A 20,285-nucleotide genomic window follows, 5' to 3' on the forward strand; every position below is an offset into this window, starting at 1 on the left:
CACTACACTCACCTGTCTCACTTCCACCTGTCTCTCTCTACACTACACTCACCTGTCTCACTCCCACCTGTCTCTCTCTACACCACACTCACCTGTCTCACTCCCACCTGTCTCTCTCTACACCACACTCACCTGTCTCACTCCCACCTGTCTCTCTCTACACACACTCACCTGTCTCACTCCCACCTGTCTCTCTCTACACCACACTCACCTGTCTCACTCCCACCTGTCTCTCTCTACACTACACTCACCTGTCTCACTCCCACCTGTCTCTCTCTACACTACTCTCACCTGTCTCACTCCCACCTGTCTCTCTACACTACACTCACCTGTCTTACTCCTACCTGTCTCTCTCCACAACTACACTTACCTGTCTCACTCCCACCTGTCCCTCTCTACACTACTCTCACCTGTCTCACTCCCACCTGTCTCTCTCTACACTACACTCACCTGTCTCACTTCCACCTGTCTCTCTCTACACTACACTCACCTGTCTCACTCCACCTGTCTCTCTCTACACTACACTCACCTGTCTCACTCCCACCTGTCTCTCTCTACACTACACTCACCTGTCTCACTCCTGCCTGTCTCTCTCACACCACACTCACCTGTCTCACTCCCACCTGTCTCTCTCTACACTACACTCACCTGTCTCACTCCACCTGTCTCTCTCTACACTACACTCACCTGTCTCACTCCCACCTGTCTCTCTCACACCACACTCACCTGTCTCACTCCCACCTGTCTCTCTCTACACCACTCTCACCTGTCTCACTCCCACCTGTCTCTCTCTCACACTACACTCACCTGTCTCACTCCACCTGTCTCTCTCCACAACTACACTTACCTGTCTCACTCCCACCTGTCCCTCTCTACACTACTCTCACCTGTCTCACTCCCACCTGTCTCTCTCTACACTACACTCACCTGTCTCACTCCCACCTGTCTCTCTCTCTACACTACTCTCACCTGTCTCTCTCACACTACTCACCTGTCTCACTCCCACCTGTCTCTCACACTACACTCACCTGTCTCACTCCCACCTGTCTCTCTACACTACTCTCACCTGTCTCACTCCTGCCTGTCTCTCTCACACCACACTCACCTGTCTCACTTCCACCTGTCTCTCTCACACTACACTCACCTGTCTCACTTCCACCTGTCTCTCACACTACACTCACCTGTCTCACTCCCACCTGTCTCTCTACACCACACTCACCTGTCTCACTCCCACCTGTCTCTCTCTACACCACACTCACCTGTCTCACTCCCACCTGTCTCTCTACACTACACTTACCTGTCTCACTCCCACCTGTCTCTCTCTACACTACTCTCACCTGTCTCACTCCCACCTGTCTCTCTCTACACTCACCTGTCTCACTCCCACCTGTCTCTCTCACACTACTCACCTGTCTCACTCCCACCTGTCTCTCTCTACACTACACTCACCTGTCTTACTCCTACCTGTCTCTCTCCACAACTACACTTACCTGTCTCACTCCCACCTGTCTCTCTCTACACTACACTCAACTGTCTCACTCTCACCTGTCTCTCTCTCTCTTTCTGTTTTTAGTGCTATCTCAGAGGAGGAGAAATCGTCTCTTCGTGCAGGACTCATTTCCAACTTTAATGAGCCTGTCCATCAGGTCTCTCACACACACACACACACACACACTTTTTAATCAGTCATATGCTGTGTGATTTTAAAGTGAATCTGTGTGTGTGTGTGTGTGTGTGTGTGTGTGTGTGTGTGTGTGTAGATAGCGACTCAGATAGCGGTGTTGATAGCGAAGGTGGCGAGGTTGGATTGTCCCCGCCAGTGGCCTGAACTCGTCCCTGTGCTGCTGGAGGCCATTAAACACCCGGACGAGCTCCATCAGCACCGCGCTCTGCTCACACTCACACACGTCATCAAAACACTCGCCTCCAAACGCCTCAGCGCCGACCGAGCACTGTTCCAACACGTCAGTGTACACACACACACAGTACGCATGCACATGTGCACACACTCAGTATACACACTCACACACTCCTACTGCTGCGACTTGTGTGACGACTTCCACCTGAAGTTGTTGCAGTGGTTACTGGGAGACACATATCAGACAGTGTTGTGATGTAACTCTCCTCTACTCCTGTGTCCTCGGTGTCGTTACTGGTGTTACTGGTGCAGCTCAGGTTGCCCTGGTTTTTGGGGAGGGTGCTTTTGTTGTCACACTAATGTCTAAGCAAGTGAACCGATTGTGCACTTCCTTTTTTTTCCGGTGTGGAAAGGGCACACACCAGTGCTTCTACATTCGGTGGAACCCAGATGAGGATGAGGTTCCCTCTTGAGTCTGGTTCCTCCCAAGGTTTCTTCCTTCTGCATCTCAGGGAGTTTTTCCTTCACCACAGTCTCCACCGACTTGTTCATCAGGGACAAACTTACACTTATAAACAACATCTTAATTTTTATCTCCACATTATCTGTGTAAAGCTGCTCTGAGACAATGGTCATTGGTAAAAGCGCAATACAAATAAAAATGAATTATCTCTGGGGGGTTTTTGGATCTCACCTTTCAGCAGCTTTCTGCTCCTCGAGAAGTCGAGCTCTTATGAATGTATCCATTGGTACTTTCTTGACCGTGGTAATCCTTTTCTCTGAATGGAGCCACCTTTTCGTGGTACGGTGCATAGCTTCCATCTGTGCCCTCGGTGTACTTCAGGGTTTTTACACCATCTTGTGGTTGCATTCTTTGGCGAAAGCATTACGTGTTAATGAATTTATTCTTTTAGTGAGTTGTAGTCTGAGGCTACCTCAATGGGGAAGCTGAAGTACCCCGGGTGGGAGCCACGATTTGTACCCAGCCTCGTTTTGGCAAACACTATGTTGTGGTGCACTAAAACGTGCATAAAAGCCTCTCGATTTTTGTTGGCAGTTGTTGCACCGGTTTTCCGCATTTCTGTGAGCTTTTGTGTAGCCACATGGATACTTTTTGCTAGCTCCTGGGTGACCCCCTGTTTCTGGAGGTTGGTGCTTCAGGACTGGGTTCATGGCAGGGGATTAGATGGGGATTTTCCTGTTTTTGTTTTAGATGCACATTCTACACCCGTGTAGTAATTGCTTTTGTGATGGTTAGAACACAGACACATGAATCATGAACTCACTCATGCTTGTTTATTTGTGTGGTTGGGGAAAATAGGGAAAAAGGGAATTGGTGAAAGCAACCAACTACACAGGCAACGAGGCATGAGGCCGGGTAAAGGGATTGGGATTGGTGAAAAGATCCGTCGAGCTGAAGGGCTTGGAAGTCTCTGCCGTAGGGATGAGAAGCATCTAGGTTGCTGTGGTATGTGGCGGTGGTTCAGTTGGTTTCATCTCCACTGCTGCTGTTGCTTCTGAGAGAGAGAGATTGCCAGAATTAGCCAGGAGCCAAAAATTCTGCACTTCATGGTCTACTTTTATATGCTCCTCTTTGCATTCTGTCACCTGACCTCTTGCCATGTGCTCTGGAGCTTTCAACAACACTAGTGCTGAAATAGCGCTGTCCGATCAGCACCCGGCTGGCAGTTGTTTGTCGGAGCGCTTGTTTTTTCTGTGTGGGTCATTGGCCGGTTGCCAAAATACACACACACTCAGTACCAATGTACAGACACTAATAAGTACACATGCACGCACGCGCACACACACACACACATGCATTCAATACAAATGTACACACAGCCTGGTTTACAGTGTGAAGCTGTAGATTCATGCACTATGTTCTAGAATCACATTGAGGAGAACAGAAGCTTTATCTAAAACAATTCCATCAGCTAATAAAGTTTACATCAAAACCGGAAATTGGAACAACTCAGTAATAATGATGCCTCTGAGCAACACACACACTCTCTGCTTCACAATAATCATACTGTGTGTGTGTGTTTCAGTTGGCCTCCAGCATCTACAGCTTTGCTTGCTCTCTGTGGAATCATCACACAGACATGTTCCTGCTAAAGATACAGAGCAGAGATCCACACACAGCACTCAGTGCACTTGAACACACACTGCTGTCTCTGAAAGGTGTGTAAATATATACACACACACTCATACATAAATGCACACAATACGTTCTGCGGCTTTGGATCTCAGGATTTTTTGTGCATTAATCTGTGTGTGTGTGTGTGTGTGTGTGTGTGTGTGTGTGTGTGTGTTTCTACACAGTGCTGCGTAAGTTGACTGTTAATGGATTTGTGGAACCTCATCAGAACATGGAGGTGATGGTGAGTGTATACAACCTGAAACACACACACATGTTCACATCCTTTCTCTTGCTCACACACACTATGAGACTAAAGTGTGTGTTTTTTTCTCATTGTGTGTGTGTGTGTGTTTTAGGGTTTTCTTGGTGCGGTGTTTGACAGGTTACGGCAGTGTTTAGAGTGCTGTGAGTAACATTGTTTATATTTATTTATTTATATTATAATTTTCTGAGTGCATCTGTACACAAGGATATAAAGTGTGTATATACACATAATAAATGAATAGAGGTGTGTGTGTGTGTGTGTGTGTGTGTGTGGTGAGGTCTAAAGTTAAGGTGTGTAAAACTCCTTGAGAGGAAGAAATGGGGATGAATCCCAAGTTCATAAACTTGAGTGTAAACTGGGAGGAGTTTGTGAGGGTAGGCTCCGCCCACTTTAAAATGATATGAGGTGTATTTCAGAGCCTCATATCCATCATCTCAGTGCCTCCCATTGATCATCATCACAGTGCCACCCATCTATCATCTCCTCAGTGCTCCATCCATACATCATCTCCTCAGTGCCCCCCATCCATCATTTCCTTAGTGCTCCTAACATCCACCATCTCCTCAGTGTTCCACACATCCATCTCCTCATCCATCATCTCCTCAGTGCTCCAACTATCCATCATCTCAGTGCCTCCTATCCATCATTTCCTTAGTGCTCCTAACATCCACCATCTCCTCAGTGTTCCACACATCCATCTCCTCATCCATCATCTCCTCAGTGTTCCTAACATCCACCATCTCCTCAGTGCTCCTCAGGACTCGTTGTAACTCACTCTACACCATCAGTGTTTATTTGTTTTGTTGTTGTCATCAGGTGGCCATGTGGGCGGAGCTCATGCCTGCAGAGAAAAACTGGAGAAGATCATCATCCTCTACACTAAAGTGGTACACAACCCTGATTCACTTCTACACACACACTCACCACATTACACGAATACTGAAGTTATTAGCACAATGTTCCAAATGTGAAGGCTATGTTAAGGATATTGATTTGAGAGAGTGAGGATGTGGTACAAACATGTTCTGTGTCCTGGTTTTAGTTCCTGGACTTCCTGGAGACACATCCATACTCATTCATCCCCCTGATCCAGCACTCGCTCGAGTTTTCCGTCTCCTTCATTTTCACAGAGCAGGGGGACGGGCTGGTCTTCGAGCGCTTCATTGTCCAGTGCATGAACCTAATCAAGATGATCATCAAGAATGCTGCCTACAAACCGGCCAAGAACATTGAGGGTACCAACACTCGTACCCATGCACCCACAAACTGCACTCCCAACACTCATACCTGCACCCACAAACTCGTACCCCAACACTGCACTGCACCCACAAACTGCACTCCCAACACTCATACCCGTGCACCCACAAACTGCACCCCAACACTCATACCCATGCACCCACACACTGCACCCCAACACTGCATTCCCAACACTGCACCCGTGCACCCACAAACTCGTACCCCAACACTCATACCCGTGCACCCACAAACTGCACTCCCAACACTCATACCCATGCACCCACAAACTCGTGCCCCAACACTGCATTCCCAACACTGCACCTGCACCCACAAACTCGTACACCAACACTGCACTGCACCCACAAACTGCACCCCAACACTGCACTGCACCCACAAACTGCACTCCCAACACTGCACTGCACCCACAAACTCGTACACCAACACTGCACCTGCACCCACAAACTCGCACCCCAACACACACACACACTTGTTCCCAGCACACACACTGCACTGCACCCACAAACTCGTACCCCAACAGTCGTACCCGTGCACCCACAAACTCGTACCCCAACACACACACACACACTTGTTCCGCAGCACACACACTTGTACCCAAGCACTCTCACTCACTCACTCTTACCCCAACACTTGTACCCCAACACTTGCACTCTCACACTGCATTCTAACCTCTCACACTCAGAACCCCACGCTGATACTCACTCACTGCACTCCCAACACTCACGCACTCTCTCGCACTGCATTCCCAACACTCACACCTGTGCACCCACAAACTGCACTCCCAACACTCACACCTGTGCACCCACAAACTTGTACCCCAACACACACACTCATACCCCAACCCTCGCCTCTTACACTCACACACTCTTACCCCAAAACTCGCCTGCTCACACACTGCACCCCAACACACACACTCACACACTGCACCCCAAGACACACACACTCACACACTGCACTGCACCCACAAACTGCACCCCAACACACACACACACTCGTACCCCAACACTCGTACCCGTGCACCCACAAACTCGTACCCCAACACTCATACCCGTGCACCCACAAACTCGTACCCCAACACTCGTACCCGTGCACCCACAAACTCGTACCCCAACACTCATACCCATGCACCCACAAACTCGTACACCAACACTGCACTGCACCCACAAACTGCACCCCAACACTGCACTGCACCCACAAACTTGTACCCCAACACACACACACACTGCACTGCACCCACAAACTGCACTCCCAACACTCACACCTGTGCACCCACAAACTCGTACCCCAACACACACACACACACTTGTTCCAGCACACACACTTGTACCCAAGCACTCACTCACTCACTCTTACCCCAACACTTGTACCCCAACACTTGCACTCTCACACTGCATTCCCAACATTTGCTCTCAGACACTCATACCCCAACCCTCGCCTCTTACACTCACACACTGCACCCCAAGACACACACACTCACACACTCTTACCCCAACACTTGCACTCACACACTTGTACCCCAACACACACACACACTGCACTCCCAACACTCACACCTGTGCACCCACAAACTTGTACCCCAACACACACACTCATACCCCAACCCTCGCCTCTTACACTCACACACTCTTACCCCAAAACTCGCCTGCTCACACACTGCACCCCAAGACACACACACTGCACTGCACCCACAAACTTGTACCCCAACACACACACTCACACACTCTTACCCCAACACTTGCACTCACACACTTGTACCCCAACACACACACACACTCATACCCCAACACACACACTCACACACTGCACTCCCAACACACACACACACTGCATTCCCAACATTTGCTCTCAGACACTCATACCCCAACAAATACACTCACACATTCGTACCCCAACATTCGCATTCTTACACTCGCACTCACACACTTGTACCCCAACACTTGCACTCACACACTTGTACCCCAACACACACACACACACACACACACACACACACACTTGCACTCAATCGTACCCCAAAAAACACATTTGCACTTTTACACACACACTCATACTCCAACACACTCACACACTTGGACCCCAACACTTGCACTCATTTAGTCTTTGACTGCTGTACACACTGAGACAGAAACACTATCCAGAGATGCTACGGAATCAGAAAGTTTGCTTCTAGCTGCATGTGGTCCTAGTAAAAGTACTTCTATCTTATCTGAGTTGAGCAGAAAAAAGTTATCAAGCATCCACTGTCTAATGTCCTTTACACACTCCTCAACATTGTTAATCTCGGTTTTTCGTTTGATAGGTGCAATTCTGTGCAGAATATTAGAGCATGTAGAGTGGAATGATGAGATAAAATCATCTGGATTCAGGTATAAATCTTAGCAGGTGTAGAGAGCCAGAGAGTCCATAAAAGCGTTTGAAAAAGCATGTGGAGTTTGTGATGAAATAACACGGCCATATTGAGCAGGTAGAGTTGACATGCTGGGTGAAGAATGAGAGAGGACATCGAACAGCACTGGGTAGTGATCTGAGAAACAGGAATCACCCACATCGCTGATAGTGGGGGAGAAGCCTAACGAGATCACCAGGTCCAGGGTGGGTCCCATTACACGTGTGCACTTTGACTGAGTGAGATTGAGTGAGTCGAGGAAAATATTGAAATCAGCAGAAAAGTTGTTAGTATTTAGGGGGCCGATAAACAAGAGCAAGAAGCACAGACCCAGAAACATTAATAACAGAAACTAACAGCTCAAAACCTGCATATTTATCAAAAGTTATCGATCTGCAGTTAGTGATATTTTCATGAATTCTAGCCAGACCTCCGGCACATCCTGTAGTTCCCGGAGCATTGAAAACCGTGTAGTTTGAAGGCAGAAGCTCAGAGAAGGCACTGTTATCCCCCAGCCTAATCCAGGTCTCAGTGAGTAAGAGAAAGTCAAGTTCACGAGAGATGAAATCCTTTAATATAAAGGGTTTATTTCCAGTTGATCTGCCATTAATAAGAGTCATCTTGCTTGTAGTGTTGGGAACTGAGTTTCAGGGTACGGCTCACTCTGGGGTACAAAGCGGCTCACGGCGGCCCACAGCGTGAGAGTAGCGCGTCCGAGTCGCACGGCAGCGGCTAAAGTCAGCGATAACTCCAGTCTAGGGATCGGGGTGAATGAATTTCTCCCACCGTGTCAGTCCACCTGGAGACTGTGGTTGGGGGCAGAGCGATGAGGACGATCTCAGGTAACATTCTAATCTTACCAAAACTCCAGCTCGCTTTCCCCGGTGACGAAGGGGGGGACTGGGGGGGGGGGGACGCAAGTGGTGAGCCCCTGGACGTGTATGTGTGAGAGCTGATAGGAAATACTCTATGGTGACTATTTAACAGGGTACGCCGATCGTACGTTAGTAGAGAGTCTACTGGATAAATAAAAAGAAGTATAAGAGGCAGCAACACGAAGAAAAACGAACTCAAAAACAGGTATAGACGGCAGGCCTTGTGCAGCAGTGCCATGTTAGTTCCCAGAGTTCCTGACTGAATCCGCCACTTGTACACTTGTACCCCATACTTGCGCGCACACACAATCGCACCACAGCTCTCACACCTGCACCCACTGGGTTTATAACTGATTAAAAAATTTTAATAAAATTTTTTAATAATTTTTTTTATATTAAACTGTGTTTGTGTGTGTGTGTTGCGTGCGTGTGTGTGTTGTGTGTGTTGTACAGACAGTAAAGCGGAAAATCTGGAGGCACACAGGATTAAGTCGGATTTCTTCACACACTCCACTCTGAGTGAGATGTGTAAGAGGCTGGTGTGTAAGTACTTGTTGTTGACGCAGGAGGAGCTCAACATGTGGGAGGAGGATCCTGAGAGCTTCGGTACGTAACCACTAATTACTACCACCTCGATCCCAACCCCCGTCCTGATCACACTTAAACTTCTGCCTCAATCCCAACCCCTATCCTAATCACACCGGAACTACTGCTTCAATCCCACACACTGTAACTCCCACCTTAATACCAACCCCCGTCCTGATTACACCGTAACTAAGCCTCAATCCCACACACCATAACTAACGCCTCAGTCCCAACCCCCAAACAGATCACACTATATCTTCCGTCTCAACCCCCCACACACTGTAAATACCACTTCAATCCCAACCCCCATCCTATGCACACTGTCTGTTACTTTATTTTTCCCCTCTTTTTTAGCTGTTGAAGAGACTGGAGGAGATTCCTGGAAATACAGTTTACGGGTGAGAACACCCTCACACAAACACCCTCACACAAACACACACCCCTTACACCCCATCACACACAAGTGGAGTAATGGAGATATGGATGGCGGGATGGGGGAAGTGATAGATGATGGGTGGATGGGTGGATGGGTGGAGTGATGAAGCGGTGGGTGGAGTGATAGGTGTTGGGGGAATGAGTGGAGTGATCGAGGGATGAGTGAAGTGATGGATGATAGAAGGATGTGTGGAGTGATGAAGGGATGTGGGAGTGATAGATGATGAAGGGATGTGGGAGTGATAGATGATGGAGGGGTGGGTGGAGTGATGGATGATGGTGGGATGGATGGAGGGATGGGTGGAATGATGGATGATATACTGTTAGAATTAAAATGGTGTGCATGAGAATGGTGTTAAATCTCTGTGTTATTAACATAATTGTGTGTGTGTGTGTGTGTGTGTGTGTGTGTGTGTGTGTGTGTGTGTGTGTGTGTGTGTGAGAAACAGCCATGTACAGAGGTTTTATTTCTGGACCTTTTCCACAACTACAGTCAGATTCTGACTCCGGTGTTGCTGGACATGGTGCACACACTACGAGGTGAGACACACACACACACACACACACACACACACACACACACACACATCACTGCACATTCTCTTATGTTCTCTCTCTCTCTCTCTCTCTCTCTCTCTCTCTCTCTCTCTCTCTTTCTCTTTCAGGTGTCAGTGATGGTGAGGATTCAGTGCAGATGCTGATGAAGGATTCCGGTAGAGTTTTCTCTGCTTTCTCATGTTTTTCTTTGTGTCTCTTGTCTCTCTCTCATATCTCTATCCTCTCTCTCTCTCTCTCTCTCTCTCTCTCTCTCTCTCTCTCTCTATCCTCTCTCTCTCTCTCTCTCTCTCTCTCTCTCTCTTATCTCTATCCCTCCCTATCTCTCTGTCATCTCTCATCTCTCGCTCTCCCTCCCTCTGTCTCTCTTATCTCTCTGTCTCTCTCTTGCGTTGCATGACGGAATTGTAGGGTGTGTGAGAAATTCACCGGTGAGAAGAGCGACTTGAATCTCAAGTTTATTTATTTATTTTCTCTTTTTTTTCTTCTGTTCCTACTTTCTTTATTTACCTCTTTCGTTCTGTGCAGATAGCGCGGAGTGGTTTATAGTGTAAGTAGTGTGTTGTGAGCTCCGTGGCGGAGGCCAGAGACGGCGTCTCACCCGAGAGGTTGGATTTGATAATATTGTGTTGGCTTCGAGAATAAGCTTGAGAATTTTTTTTAATTAGCGGCTGTTGGTGGGGCAGGTGATCGGGAGTGGAGAGTGGGTGAATGGAGCTCACACTACCATCTCACCGCTCGTGTCTCAGTCGGTGAGGGTTACGGTATCAAATGTTCCCTCGTTTATTTCCGACTACGACATGAAGAAGGATCTTTTTCAGTTACCTTTGTAACCCCAGTTCTCTGGAGTGAGGTATCTCACTATGGGAATCACCTCGGGCGTGACCAATCCTGGAAGTGGCAATTACACCACGTCTGTGGGTTGACAGACCAATCATGATAGTGATGTGGGGTGTCCTGCCTACCTATATACACCGCTGCTGACGGTCCCTGCCTCATTCTTAACATATCTCTTCTCTGTGCACTGCAAGGAGGGGAGTGTGGTGAGATAACACAAGCTTTCCACCCTTCACCGAAGAGATCGGAGACGTGTGAGAAATAAAACCATTCCTGTTAATGTTTCCTCCTCTTTTATTTTTATTTATTTATTTTTACACACTTAGGACGGAATGAGCCAACAAAGGCTCCGTGACGTCCAGCCTCAGTCCACAAAAGTGTGCGGCAAAGCCCAGCATGCCACTGCTGTCCTCATTTGAAATGCCCTTAAACAGTGCCCACGAGGTGGCCAAGCCTCGGGTACTATGAGCCATCAGCCCTTCTGGAGGGCTAAGACCCATGCTATTATAACCAAATGCAATAGTTTTCACTAGCCAGTGGGACAGGTGCTGCCGGGAAACAGGTCTTCCCTTATGAGAATCAGCCCATGAAACAAACAGCAGATTACTCCGTCTCAATCCCTTTGTCCTATCCACTTAGTGACGTAACATATGGACAGGGCACAAACAATTAATCCGCTCCTCCTCGGTTGAGGAAATAGGAGGTGGAAGAAAAACGCTCACCTTAGGGACAAATGCCAGATTAGTCGAGTCACTCGCGAGAAATCCATAGCAAACCGCATACAGGAGTTATGAACCGACAAAGCATGAAGTTCACTTAACCGCTTCGTGGTAGAAAGAGCTAATAACACAGCGACCGTCAGCGAAAGGAGCTTCAAACCAATACACTCTATCGGCTCAAATGGAGACTGAGAGAGCGCGCTAAGGACCACTGACAGATTCCACAGTGGAATCAGCCCAGGGGGGGCATAAACCTGCACACAAGCCTGTGATGACCAGTAGTATTTCCATCAATCCCTATGTGGCATGCAGAAACAGCGGCGAGGTAAACCTTAACGGTTGAAAACGCCCTGCCCTTATCTAAAAGTTCTTGCAAAAAAGCAGAACACCTCTGCCACAGAACAGCCAAAGGGGACAATCTGCATTTGCACACACCATAGCTTAAATATACTTCATTTCCTCTCATATGCAGAGCGAATCAAAGCAGCTCTCACATTCTGAATCATCTCAATCACCCTTGGAGGCAAACCTGTGACACTCGGATTCAACCTTACACGGCCAGGCCCAGAGAGCCACTCTGTCCAGTGCCGGGTAAAAAATCTCGCTTGAGGAGAGGAGATCCCTGCACAACGGGAGAGGCCAGGGTCGATCGTGCCGGAGAAATCCCCAAGGGGATTTTCCCTGGACAAGCGATCCGCTCCCGCATTCATTACTCAATTCAATTCGGTTCATTTTTATTTGTATAGCGCTTTTAACAATGAACATTGTCTCAAAGCAGCTTTACACAGATAATGTGGTAAATAAAAGTGAATATTTTCTTTATAAGTAAGTTTGTCCCTGATGAGCAAGCCGACTGTGGCAAGAAAAAAACTTCCCAAGATGGCATAAGGAAGAAACCTTGAGAGGAACCAGACTCAAGAGGGAACCCATCCCCATCTGGGTTGCACCGAATGTCCATTTGTGGCGGATAAACGATGTTGCGGGGTACAGTGATGATGATCAGAAGCGAAAAGTAGTCCTGAGTCAGTGTAACAGACTGTTGACAGGCAGGCCTGGACGAAGTGGGAAGATCTCTGGGACATGAGTCGTCTGTAATGGCTGAAACTGCTTCATGCCCCACACCATGAGTTCTCATGCTAGACTGTGAAGTTGAGGAGAATGTGTTCCTTCCTGGCGATTTATATACATGTTGTCCGATCTGACCAAGACGTGGTGACTCCAAAGAAACTTCACAAAGTGTTTCAAAGCTAAAAACACTGTTACCAGTTCCAGGAAGTTTATGCGTGTTCCGCACATAAACCTTTAGGCCATTTCCCTTTCGCTATCCTGCCCTCGCACACCGCACCCCAACCTGTGAGCGACGCATCCGTCATCACTACTTTTTTCAGGGAAACAGCTTCCAGCGGGGTTCCTGATTCGAGAAAAGTGTGATTTCTCCAGTGCTGGAGAGCGTGCAAGCAAAGTAGTGACACTACCACTTTGTGATTGAGGTGGCGCTTCAGACATAAGCGCTGCGCCGCTACCCAGCACTGAAACTCTCTCATTCGCAACAGTCCTAATGGGATGACAGACACTGCGCCCTAGAAGGCATAAACAGAGTCTGAACGGGAAAGAGACAACCACAAATCGACCTGATGCGCTCCTCCTGATCGAAAAGCCTGATACAGGTCTGAGTTCAGCCTGAGACCCAGGTAGATTATTTCCTGCATGGGCACCAAGCAGCTTTTTGTCTTGTTTATTCTGAAGCCTAAACCCTTCAGGTGGGACACAAGCACACTCGTTTTCACCTCGGCCTGCCGCCATGATGGAGTGCAGAGGAGGAGATCGTCCAAATATGCTGACACTCTCAGCAGTGATTGTACAGCCTAGGCACATTTGGTAAAGATCTTTACCAGCCCGAACGGTACTACCAAAAATTTGTAGGCTGTTCTCCGATAGGCTAACCCTTAGGAATGTCCTGTGCGGGGTTTAAATACTTATGTGAAAGTAAGCGTCCTTCAGATCTACTGATATAAGCCAGTCTCTGGGACGAATAACACTGTTCAATGTTTTTAATGTGAGCATTTTTATCATACTTTCTAAGGTGTTTGAGGTTCCGTAAATCCAGAATGGGAAGGAGACCCCCCTCTTTTGGGAACGACAAAGTACCAGGAGTGCTGTCTGTCCTCCCAGGGTTCCTATCGAATAACCCCCTTTGCTCAATAAGGAGGTTATTTTGTCATTTAAGATATGAGCTGATTCCCCCTCTCTTGAGAACCATATCACACTGCTGAAGAGTTGCAGTCACACAGCAAATAGCAGACAATACCCTCGTTGTAATGTGGACAATACCCAAGGGTGTACTGCGCATGTGCGCCAACTCTGTGTGAGCAGAGAGCAGGCTGCTGCAGCTCCTGCTCACAGAAGTGGTGCCATTTAGCGGCAGAGCTGGGGGTTGCAAATCTGATTTGGGTTTTTGTTTTATGAGCAGTAGGCTTTCTCGGGAGGCATGTTAAAAGCTTTCCCATTCTACTTGCGATCCGCTCCCGCATTCATTACTCAATTCAATTCGGTTCATTTTATTTGTATAGCGCTTTTAACAATGAACATTGTCTCAAAGCAGCTTTACACAGATAATGTGGTAAATAAAAGTGAATATTTTCTTTATAAGTAAGTTTGTCCCTGATGAGCAAGCCGACTGTGGCAAGAAAAAAACTTCCCAAGATGGCATAAGGAAGAAACCTTGAGAGGAACCAGACTCAAGAGGGAACCCATCCCCATCTGGGTTGCACCGAATGTCCATTTGTGGCGGATAAACGATGTTGCGGGGTACAGTGATGATGATCAGAAGCGAAAAGTAGTCCTGAGTCAGTGTAACAGACTGTTGACAGGCAGGCCTGGACGAAGTGGGAAGATCTCTGGGACATGAGTCGTCTGTAATGGCTGAAACTGCTTCATGCCCCACACCATGAGTTCTCATGCTAGACTGTGAAGTTGAGGAGAATGTGTTCCTTCCTGGCGATTTATATACATGTTGTCCGATCTGACCAAGACGTGGTGACTCCAAAGAAACTTCACAAAGTGTTTCAAAGCTAAAAACACTGTTACCAGTTCCAGGAAGTTTATGTGCGTGTTCCGCACATAAACCTTTTAGGGCCATTTCCCTTTCGCTATCCTGCCCTCGCACACCGCACCCCAACCTGTGAGCGACGCATCCGTCATCACTACTTTTTTCAGGGAAACAGCTTCCAGCGGGGTTCCTGATTCGAGAAAAGTGTGATTTCTCCAGTGCTGGAGAGCGTGCAAGCAAAGTAGTGACACTACCACTTTGTGATTGAGGTGGCGCTTCAGACATAAGCGCTGCGCCGCTACCCAGCACTGAAACTCTCTCATTCGCAACAGTCCTAATGGGATGACAGACACTGCGCCCTAGAAGGCATAAACAGAGTCTGAACGGGAAAGAGACAACCACAAATCGACCTGATGCGCTCCTCCTGATCGAAAAGCCTGATACAGGTCTGAGTTCAGCCTGAGACCCAGGTAGATTATTTCCTGCATGGGCACCAAGCAGCTTTTTGTCTTGTTTATTCTGAAGCCTAAACCCTTCAGGTGGGACACAAGCACACTCGTTTTCACCTCGGCCTGCCGCCATGATGGAGTGCAGAGGAGGAGATCGTCCAAATATGCTGACACTCTCAGCAGTGATTGTACAGCCTAGGCACATTTGGTAAAGATCTTTACCAGCCCGAACGGTACTACCAAAAATTTGTAGGCTGTTCTCCGATAGGCTAACCCTTAGGAATGTCCTGTGCGGGGTTTAAATACTTATGTGAAAGTAAGCGTCCTTCAGATCTACTGATATAAGCCAGTCTCTGGGACGAATAACACTGTTCAATGTTTTTAATGTGAGCATTTTTATCATACTTTCTAAGGTGTTTGAGGTTCCGTAAATCCAGAATGGGAAGGAGACCCCCCTCTTTTGGGAACGACAAAGTACCAGGAGTGCTGTCTGTCCTCCCAGGGTTCCTATCGAATAACCCCCTTTGCTCAATAAGGAGGTTATTTTGTCATTTAAGATATGAGCTGATTCCCCCTCTCTTGAGAACCATATCACACTGCTGAAGAGTTGCAGTCACACAGCAAATAGCAGACAATACCCTCGTTGTAATGTGGACAATACCCAAGGGTGTACTGCGCATGTGCGCCAACTCTGTGTGAGCAGAGAGCAGGCTGCTGCAGCTCCTGCTCACAGAAGTGGTGCCATTTAGCGGCAGAGCTGGGGGTTGCAAATCTGATTTGGGTTTTTTGTTTTTATGAGCAGTAGGCTTTCTCGGGAGGCATGTTAAAAAAGCTTTCCCATTCTACTTGCGAAGGTCGCACTACTGCCGCATATTTGACACTGCAGCTTCGAAAAGGGCTTTAGGCTTTACTGGGGCGTCAAGAAACTCCACCGTCTCCCTCTCTGATAAGCCTGTCAGACCTAAACATAGGGCTCTTCCGCCCACCACGGCCAGACCCATCCTGCAGCTACTCTGTGTGAGAATGGTTTGTCCCAAAAACACTGCATTTCTGTGACGCATGCAAGGACGGCCAGAATCAGCTGCCTAACTGGGTAAGCGCAGGATGGCATCCTTTTCCCATAATATAAATCCCTCTCAGTGTCCTGGTGCATCGGTTGAGATGGCCAGTTGTTAGATAGCTTTTTTGGCTGCTCTCCTACACATCTCAACGAGGTCCAGCTCACCTGGCATGGGGGAAGGGGCTCATAGCACTTCCAGGCCTGGAAAGAAGATTGGGAGGGAGGATAGCATCCTCCTCATCTTCCTCCAAATCTTCCTCCAAAAGACAAGCAACCTCATCATCTTCCTTGTCCCCCACTAAAGCGTTTGAATCAAAGAGGTCAGGAGACGCTTCATCTATCAACTCTCCCCAGCTATACCGTGCCTGAGAAGCAGCCTCGTCCCTCTCTGCGGGCGGCGGAGGGAGACATGGGTCTCCTTTATTCAAGGTTGCAACTCGTATTTGGCGCTCCCGAACCCTTAACGGGAAACAGAAGCCTGTGCATGTCTAACTCCCAAACACGCTATGCATAGGGGATGAGAGTCCTTGGCTGAGATCATAGACCCACATGCACACGGTCGTGAGGGATCTTTCCCCACCGCTGTGCAGCTGGATGGGCTTGCAGTCGCCATAACGAAGATGCGAACACCAGAAGATAAACGATCACCATAACGTGTCTATCGAAAATCAGGTCTTGTATGATATTAATTCTTTACCTCACTTAATGTGAGGTGAAAAAAGGAACAGCAGAAAAAAATATATACACCTTAACAGTGAATATCTCCCTCAAAAAGAAGCAGCCATTCTTGGAGATGTACCTCAACTACTCGTCTGTGAACAGTCTAGCGGGTGCCCCTAAGAAGATCTGCTTAGGATAGCTTCCTGAAAAAGGATTTTCACGGGGAAGAGAACGAGAATGAGGCAGGGACCGTCATCAGCGGTGTATATAGGGAGGCGGGCCCCGCATTACTGTCGTGATTGGTCGTGGTGACGTGATGTGATTGGTGCTTCCAGGATTGGTCAGGCCCGAGGCGATTCCCATAGTAAAATACCGAACGGATGTTTGAAAGAGAACTTGACAGGATTGGGAAAATCACGAGCGGTATGAAAATGGTTCCTCTTAGGTGCAAAAACAAGGCACTCAAACACGTCATGTCATTTAGACGCCAGGTTTACATGTTTCTGGATCATGATCTTTGCCAGTACCGGCAGTTTAAAATGCTTTGAGTGGGGAGATTTAGGGCACAAACAATGTGTCCACATAAAGTTAATGAAACCGCAAATGAATCTGGAAATGAAACCTGAAACACAACCGGAAATGAAACGGGAAATGTGGCTCCAGCAGTCGTGAGAAAAACTTGACAGAAAACACCAGTGAAAGAGAAAATCCCGGAGCTGAACCCATTCAGACACAAATACAGGAGAAAACAGACACACACTGATGAAACTGCAGTTAAAGTCTGTGACAGTGGGAATGATGTGGAGGTGTGTGTGGACCGTAGAGCTAATGGAGGTGATGCTCAGTGTGAGGTTGAGGTTGACAGCAGTGAAGGTGTGGAAGTAACACACTCCTTCTCTCTACCCCGGGGAGAACTAGAAACTAGAAAGTGATGGAACTGATGAGATGTGTGATGATGACAGTCTCTCTGAGATGTCCATCACCTCGATTCAGGGAGATGAACAGTTTAACACCGCAAAGGAAATCAACGACTTTCTACATGAAAATTTGTAAAGCTGTTGAGGTTTGGAATTTTTTCCCGGATGTTAATAGATTTCTAAAATCAGTAATTAAAAGCCAGAAGTCAGTAGGCTTTGATGAACTGAACAAAAGAAAAAGGTTCAGATTAAATAAAAAAAAAAGGTAATAAAACTCAGAACTCTTTCCATAAGGACAATAAACATTAATGGAGGAAGAGATTATAGGAAAAGGGCTGCGTTACACACACATCTTAAATAAACACATCAACATTGTTTTTTTACAAGAAACTCGCAGCAGTCAGGAGAATGAAGTTGAGTGGAGAATGTGGTTGGAGGGAAAAATTAATTTTAGTCATGGATCAAACTTCAGTGGTGGTGTCGCCATCTTTTTCTCAAATAGCTTTAGTGTGAAGCACATCTACACACGAGATAGAGAAAGGCAGGATTTTAGGAGGAACCTTATCCCTCTTCTGCTACCTCTTTTAGCAATATTGTTAGGAAGTACAGCTTGTGTGACATTTGGAGAGCAGAACATCCAGGAGTGAGGCAGTACACATGGGTCAAAGCATCTCACACCACGTTAGTGCAGTCCGATTAGATTGTTTTTACATCAGCAGTAACAACAGAAACAGAGTTTTAAAATCTATCATCCTTCTTTCCGCTTTTACTGACCATCACACCTGCACACTAGAAATAACACTGAAACGTCACAGTGCACCAGCTGTTACTGCCTTTTTAATCTCAAACTCTTACATGATGCTTCATTCTGTGAAAAATTCTGTTTTCTGCTCAAAGTGGCAGCAACAGAAGGAGGAGTACGATGACATTGTTCAATGGTGGGAAGTAGGAAAAGCACAAATTCGAATGTTCTGTCAGAACTACACTGCATCCTCAAACAACCTCACCAAATCAACCATCAAAGCTCTCAAGAAGGAAATCGCCAAAACTCAGGATGAACTCATCAACAAAGACTCTGGAAAAGTGAAAGAGAAGAGCTCTGGAATCACTGTTCCATGAACAAGCAAATGGAGTTGATCATAAATGTTTATTTAAAACTCATAGGTTTTGGTGAGAATTTAATTTCATGGGTAAAACTATTATATACTGGAGCTGCTGCATTGCATGAGCGTTCTTCACCAACAATTTGATCTAATGTTTAAAAGACCAAAATTTAGAACTTCGTTGTGTTTGTTTATCTGGCATTTCTCAGTTTTAACTGCAATAAGATTATTTCTGGATCTTGTGTATTTAATTCTTGGTTTTACTACACGAGGAATAGATACGGTTTCTATAAACTGGGCTGTGTGTGAACTTGTAACTATTTGGTCTGTTGTATGCGTGTTCTCATAGTTGAAGATTTCCTGATGTCTTACCAGTCAGATGGTGTGAAGTATCCTAGAGATGTTATCTGATAGCACTGCTGCTCCAACTCTGCTGGGGTGCAGGCCATCAGGGCGGAAAAACCTAGGACGCTCCCAGAAACAGTTCCAGTTATTAATAAAGAGAAGTTTGTGCTCTCGACACCATGACTGTAAACATTCATTTAGTGCAAGGAGTCTACAAAACTTCTTAGCCCCTCGCTGGTAAGTGGGAAGAGGTCCTGACACTATAATCCTCATTGTGGGCGATGTGCTGCGTACCGTCTCCACCAGGATCCTGAAATCCCTCTTTAAGATCTCCATTTGCCTCAGCCTGGTGTTGTTCGTTCCGGCATGGAGAACAACAGCTCCGAAGTTCTCGTTCAGGATCGCGGGTACCTGCGCAGCGACATCAAGAACACGTGCACCAGGAAAACAGCGAGTGTGCACCTTACCTTTAGCTCCGGTAGCCAATATGCCGGACAATGGAATCTCCGAGAATCACAGTATCGCGTTCCGTCTCACGGAGAGGGGCTAAGTGGTTCTCTGTCGAGATCTCGAAAGCCAGTGGTGGTGGCGGGGGAGACGTCCTCGACCGGGGCTTGGCTCGCGGCTTTCGCTGCTGCCACATCCAAGGTCCGTGGTGCACCGGTGCCGGAGTGAACGATACTGGGTGGGCCGCGTTGTAGGTGCACTGGGCCTGGGCAGAGAAACACGCGGAGTTGAGGTGCTGGGAGCATTAGATTTAACCCGGGAATTTACCTGGGACGAGTGCGCATCC

The 20,285-nt window shown here is 47.4% G+C and overlaps 1 protein-coding gene across 2 annotated transcripts in view; it reads left to right on the top strand.

Annotated features, from left to right (window-relative positions):
- Positions 1–20,285, top strand: part of ipo11 (importin 11) — a 46,882-nt gene that overhangs the window by 3,122 nt on the left and 23,475 nt on the right. For both annotated transcript variants that reach the window (XM_046871127.1, XM_046871126.1), the window contains 11 exons: positions 1,574–1,646; positions 1,761–1,964; positions 3,907–4,039; positions 4,181–4,239; positions 4,355–4,403; positions 5,080–5,150; positions 5,306–5,498; positions 9,232–9,384; positions 9,718–9,761; positions 10,248–10,338; positions 10,464–10,511. In XM_046871127.1, the coding sequence (XP_046727083.1) occupies positions 1,574–1,646; positions 1,761–1,964; positions 3,907–4,039; positions 4,181–4,239; positions 4,355–4,403; positions 5,080–5,150; positions 5,306–5,498; positions 9,232–9,384; positions 9,718–9,761; positions 10,248–10,338; positions 10,464–10,511 (1,118 nt within the window). The remainder of the gene's footprint in view (positions 1–1,573; positions 1,647–1,760; positions 1,965–3,906; positions 4,040–4,180; positions 4,240–4,354; positions 4,404–5,079; positions 5,151–5,305; positions 5,499–9,231; positions 9,385–9,717; positions 9,762–10,247; positions 10,339–10,463; positions 10,512–20,285) is intronic.

Source organism: Silurus meridionalis, chromosome 17 (genome assembly GCF_014805685.1).
Source record: "Silurus meridionalis isolate SWU-2019-XX chromosome 17, ASM1480568v1, whole genome shotgun sequence".
Lineage (NCBI taxonomy): Eukaryota > Metazoa > Chordata > Actinopteri > Siluriformes > Siluridae > Silurus > Silurus meridionalis.